Source organism: Schistocerca nitens, chromosome 6 (assembly GCF_023898315.1).
Source record: "Schistocerca nitens isolate TAMUIC-IGC-003100 chromosome 6, iqSchNite1.1, whole genome shotgun sequence".
Lineage (NCBI taxonomy): Eukaryota > Metazoa > Arthropoda > Insecta > Orthoptera > Acrididae > Schistocerca > Schistocerca nitens.
In genome coordinates, this window is record NC_064619.1 from 127,199,458 (window position 1) to 127,204,873 (window position 5,416).

The 5,416-nt window shown below is 37.5% G+C and overlaps 1 protein-coding gene across 1 annotated transcript; it reads left to right on the forward strand.

Moving 5' to 3' along the window:
- Positions 1-2,134: 2,134 nt before the first annotated feature.
- On the forward strand, positions 2,135-4,553 carry LOC126262660 (methylglutaconyl-CoA hydratase, mitochondrial). The gene has a single exon (XM_049959429.1). It carries the CDS (start codon positions 2,300-2,302, stop codon positions 3,185-3,187), a length of 888 nt encoding a protein of 295 aa, XP_049815386.1. The 5' UTR covers positions 2,135-2,299; the 3' UTR covers positions 3,188-4,553.
- Positions 4,554-5,416: the final 863 nt, after the last annotated feature.

Genomic DNA, 5,416 nt, shown 5'->3' on the forward strand with positions numbered 1-5,416 from the left:
CTTCTTCTTCTAATTCTAATTCTACTACTGCTATTACTACACTACTACTGCTGCTGTTGCTACTACTACTAGTACTACTACTACTACTACTACTACTACTACTATTATTATTACGCCACTGTATTAAAAAATAAAAGTTTTAAACTGCTGTCAATCACCTGCAGATAAGTCCCCAGGGCTCTAAATTCATCGTGCATTGTAATAAAATCACAATTAGTGACTCAAGGCGGTTTGACTTACGATTTTGATGAAGCAATAGGCACAGCAACAACAATGTCAATATGTAAAAAAATGTAAATATGTAAACGAAAAACAACGTCGGTCCAAAACTTGTACTGCAATGCATCCAGCCGCTTTTCTAGTCCCCTTACTTTACTTTACTATATCTTCGTCATTTACCAGCCATGGCTGGACAGACTGCGTCACAAATACAATGTTTATCAACTAAAATTACACAACACCATATACAAATTTATATTACAAATAAAAGAAAATATTTATGCAGTGCACAAAAACACATAGAACATAGCGGGAATGAAATATAACTAAACAGGAAAGCAAAACTTCACAGCAGCAAATGAAAATACCATAAAGCAAAATGTCACACACACAAAGTTTCATTTCGGCAAAATATGTACTTTAAGTAAAACACAAAATTAAATGTGTAGTTAACATAAGAAGAAGATTAAATTTAGGCAAAATTATATATAAAACATAACAATATTTATTATTTTGTCCATTCAGTAGAACCACTATTGAAAAACTCTTCCAATGAATATAGTGGATGTTGTTTCAAGTCCTGAGCAATTTTTTTCCGAAATAATTCAGGTGGCAGGGATTTCACTTCTGGAGGCAGTTGACTGTACATTTTTAGGGCGACTGTTGGAAAGCTGTCTTGTGTATTTGATAGGCGACACCTTGGCGCTTCAATGTTCCTCTTACAGCGAGTGCCATGATTATGTATTTCTTGTCTTATGCTAAAATTCCCTTGATTTTCTTTTATATACATGAGGCAGAAAAACACATACTGGCTAAAGACAGTCATTGTGCCTAGCCTGGTGAAAATAGGCTTACAGTGGTCCAGTCTTTTGCTAGAGGATATGATCCTGATGGCTTTTTTTTGTAATAGCAACACATCTTTGCTGCCTGAGGAGTGTCCCCACTACAACAGTCCATAGCTAATGTGGCTGTGGAAGAGTGCATGGTAGACTATTGTGAGAAACTGGTCAGTTATCACCCTCTTCAGCTTCCTCAGGAGGTATATCACACGAGAAAGTTTGGTGCATACATATGCAGTGTGATCATTCATGGAGAGTTTGCTGTCAATCTTGAAGCCCAGTAGTCTGGCAGTCTCCATGTTTTCTTGGTCTTCAATGTTGGTTAGACTGCATATCAAATGTTGGGTTTTTTCTTCATTGATCTTCATTTCGTTTATTACGAACCATTCTTTTATTTCTTCAAACATCAAATTTGATGCACCAAGAGCTTCTGCGGCTGTATGTCCTTTGGCAATAAGGGTAGTGTCATCTGCAAACTGCAACATTTGACTATTACAGCTCATATCATTGACATATATGAGGAATAGGAGAGGTCCTAAGACTGATCCTTGGGGCACTCCATGTTCCAGTTTTTGTTCAAGAGAAGTTGCTCCATGCACTGATACTACCTGCTTTCGGTTTTCCAAATAAGATTGGAGTGTTGATAGAACAACACCTCCTACACCATAGCATTTTAACTTGGCTGTTAGTGTTGTGTGTGAGATGCAGTCAAAGGCTTTGCTGAGGTCACAGAGTGTCAGTGCCACACTCTCTCTCTTCAAAACTCTGTCGAATTGTTTTTAATAAGTCCAGTGTGGCTGTCACTGTTGATCTCCCTTTGCAGAATCCGTGCTGTGTGTTTTGGAATAAGTTGTTTTCCTCAAACTTACAAAAGCAACACGATCATTGTTTCTTGAAACTGGCCGAGTGTCAAAATCTGTTCATTTTCTCATCTCTAAGGTTTTTTTAAAAACCGAAGATCATGGTGAACATTTAAATGTGCCGCCACAATTCATCTTTCGTCATCTCCGCCATGCACCAAAACGGATGTTTTCATCTTTTGATTGTTGATATCGACTGTGTGTGATTATGTGCAAGGAGGTTATTCTAACGTCCTTGAATTACTGATTACGTCGTGTTGTAAAGGAAGGGGCATGTTCATCAATGCGTTCGCAGTTCTCGCTGAAACATAAAGTGTGTGTTGTGTGTGTGCCGTGCTAGCGATTTAAGTTGTGCACTGTGAAAGCCACAACTACGCTACAATGCTTGTACCTAAAACGTTAATTAGACACTTGATTAAATGCAGCTTGAGTGTTAGAACATATTCATCTGCTTTAAAATCAGCGAAATTAAGTGAAGTTTGTGTAGATTCATTAAAAGGAAATGACAACGGAATAATAGTTCTTGGATTGAACAGGCCGAAAGCAAGAAATGCGTTAGGAAAGACAATAGTCTCGGAACTAACAGATTTACTGGAGAATTTAAAACATCTCGATGATGCTCGTGTAGTAATATTAAGAAGTTTGGTGCCTGGTGTGTTTTGTGCTGGTGCTGATCTTAAGGAAAGATTGGAAATGAAAGAAGATGAAGTATTGCCATTTGTTAATCGGCTTAGGTTTATTGTGAAATCTACGGAAAGTTTACCGATGCCGGTAATAGCAGCTCTTGATGGTCTTGCTGTTGGCGGAGGATTTGAGATGGCTTTAGGCTGTGACATTATAGTTGCGTCGAATACGTGCAAAATGGGACTAGTAGAGACAAAAGTTGGCATCCTTCCGGGTGCAGGAGGAACACAGAAGTTACCTCGCCTCGTTGGCCCTGCGTTTGCAAAGGAATTAATTTTCACCGCCCGAACTATCAGTGGTGTTGAAGCTTACGAGAGAGGCATTGTGAACTACGTTGTGGAACAGAATGAACACAACGATGCTGCCTATCAAAAGTCACTAGCAGTTGCTAGAAGTATACTTCCGAATGCGCCGGTTGGCATTAGGATGGCAAAAAAGGCAATTAATAAATCAATGGACGTAGACATCAACACAGGTTATACCATTGAGGAAGCTTGCTATGCTCAGGTTATATCAACCAAAGACAGAATTGAGGGACTTGCAGCATTTAGAGAAAAACGACCTCCTAAATTTACTGGCAGCTAAGCCCTTCGTCATTTGTAGAACGAAAATGAACTACAAACCACTTGGAGGTTAAAGGACATAGTCCAGTTTCATGTTACAATTACATAGTGACTGACTGCAGATGAAAACTCTTTCATTAAATATGTAAAGCTTGTTTGAAACAGCTTCATGTAAAATGGTTTCAGGTTTTCGGGTAAAGCTGTTAGTAGTTCCTTTAATCACAATCTGTTATTGTTACTGCATTTTTTAATTTGAAATTCTTATTTGTGCAGTAACAGAAAAAAATCCTGAAGTGTGCACGGTGTTCACTATAAGCATTGTCTCAGTGTACTTGCCTTCCTTTCTTAGTCCTTCAAATCACTTTTCTCAGAAACAATTATTTTTTATTCAAAAACATTGGTTTTGCCGGTTCACAAACTCACATTTCCAATCTAGCTTACACCATAGATGCGTTTCCACAACTAATATTTCTTTAAATTGTAATTTACTCATACTGATAATTCTGGGAATTCATTCTAGTTTCCTTTTTTTATGTTAGGTACAAGAAAGTAATTACTTTGAACAGAAAGAACGCTGCTGTTCCTTATTTTATATCAGTCAGTTCTTGTTTTTATATGTATTTAAAACAAAGTATTTATGTAAGTTGACACAGTCCACCATCAGCTGTTTATATACTGTGAAGTCGTACATTATTAAGTGGGATATAATTCCACTAGTCCAAGTTATGGAGTTGAGCCAGGCATTAAGGCCTTCATTGGATATTGTCATTTTAATGAAAGATTCTGGATCTGGTGTCGACCTGAAGGTTGATTTGAGCACGGTGATGCTATACTAGGGACGGTTCTATGGAGTTGACGTGCCTTTGCTTTCCTGTCATCTTTCAACAGGCTTATCTGCCTGTTATAGGAGAGTTACAGTTTAACATGGGCTGTGAACTGTTGTGCAACTTGATAGGTTTTTTCCCCACATCACTGTTAGAGATGCTGTTACTGAATCTTGAGTGGAGACAGAGCCAATACAGAAGTGTCTGATTCCACCTGTCTGCTTTGACCCATGACGTCATCAAGATGGCGGACACCCCTTGTCCCAGTATATACAATACGGCAAACATAAAGTCTAGATACACCCACAGCAAAATATTTCACTTCAACAATAAAATGAAACAGTGAAAGTATAGGGTCTTGGGCAGAGACAAGGTAAATATACCATAATAATGTCAATATTCATAAACAACAATACCGAAAAACAACAAATATGAAAACCTCGAGAATAAACCAGACAAAAATGTCCGAGAAATCTGGAACCAAATATTTCACTTGACTTACAATGCTCCAAGGAAAACAATGATACCAGCCAGCTCTCCCCCCCCCTCCCCCCTCCCCCCCCGCCACCCACCACCATACTAAATAACCATTACTGAAACCCACTGTAAACATTGCCACACACACTTGTCCTTGGTTTGAGAAGCAGAGACTCAGTGCAGTGTCAGGATTTCCACGCACTGCTGACACTTCACGCATTTCGCCAAGTGACCATATAAGTGGAGAACTTTATTTGTATATGCCATATTGTCACCCATTGAGGCAACCAATTAATGAGTAGTAAACTTCGTTGTAACATCCATATTGTGCTACGTTTGGTATATTAAAACTTTTCTTGAACTTTTGGTTAAAAGTATTTTGTATTGAATACTTAGTCTGAGAGCTGCAGGCTGTTAAAGTGAGGTCAATAAAAATAGCAAAACTGTCTATTTGGAATTGTTTAAAAGTCGCTGTTTGAAATATTTTTTGTCAGTCAGGGGTCTCCTTTGACAGTGTAGTTGACTTTTATTTTTTGTTTCAAGGAAGTGCACGCAGTGGAGACTGCTTTCCATTTTCTGGTTATCTGCTCAGTTTTGTATATTATAAAATAAAGCAATTTTTATAGTTTTATATTTAATACAGTTAGCTGCTCTGTGCAGTTTGTTAATGTGAAATTAAATACTGTATCTATTGATTGATTAGTTCTCACTGTTATTTAGTTAGTGAAAACTTGGCAATTATTTTGAAGCTCCTTCAAAATCGTGGAAAAAGTATAACAGCTATTAAAGTTGAAAAGATCAATAATAATAATATTTAATTGTCGTTAAGCTCACAGAAGCAATAGACAACGTCAAATTATAAAATATAAACAAAATTATATGCAGGAGTTATAAGTACAATATTACAATAGTTTTATAAATAGTCAATAGACAGGAGACGCAATATATAG

Bases quoted from the DNA above. Each gene is read 5' to 3' on its own strand.
- LOC126262660 (XM_049959429.1), top strand. From the start codon at position 2,300: ATGCTTGTACCTAAAACGTTAATTAGACACTTGATTAAATGCAGCTTG.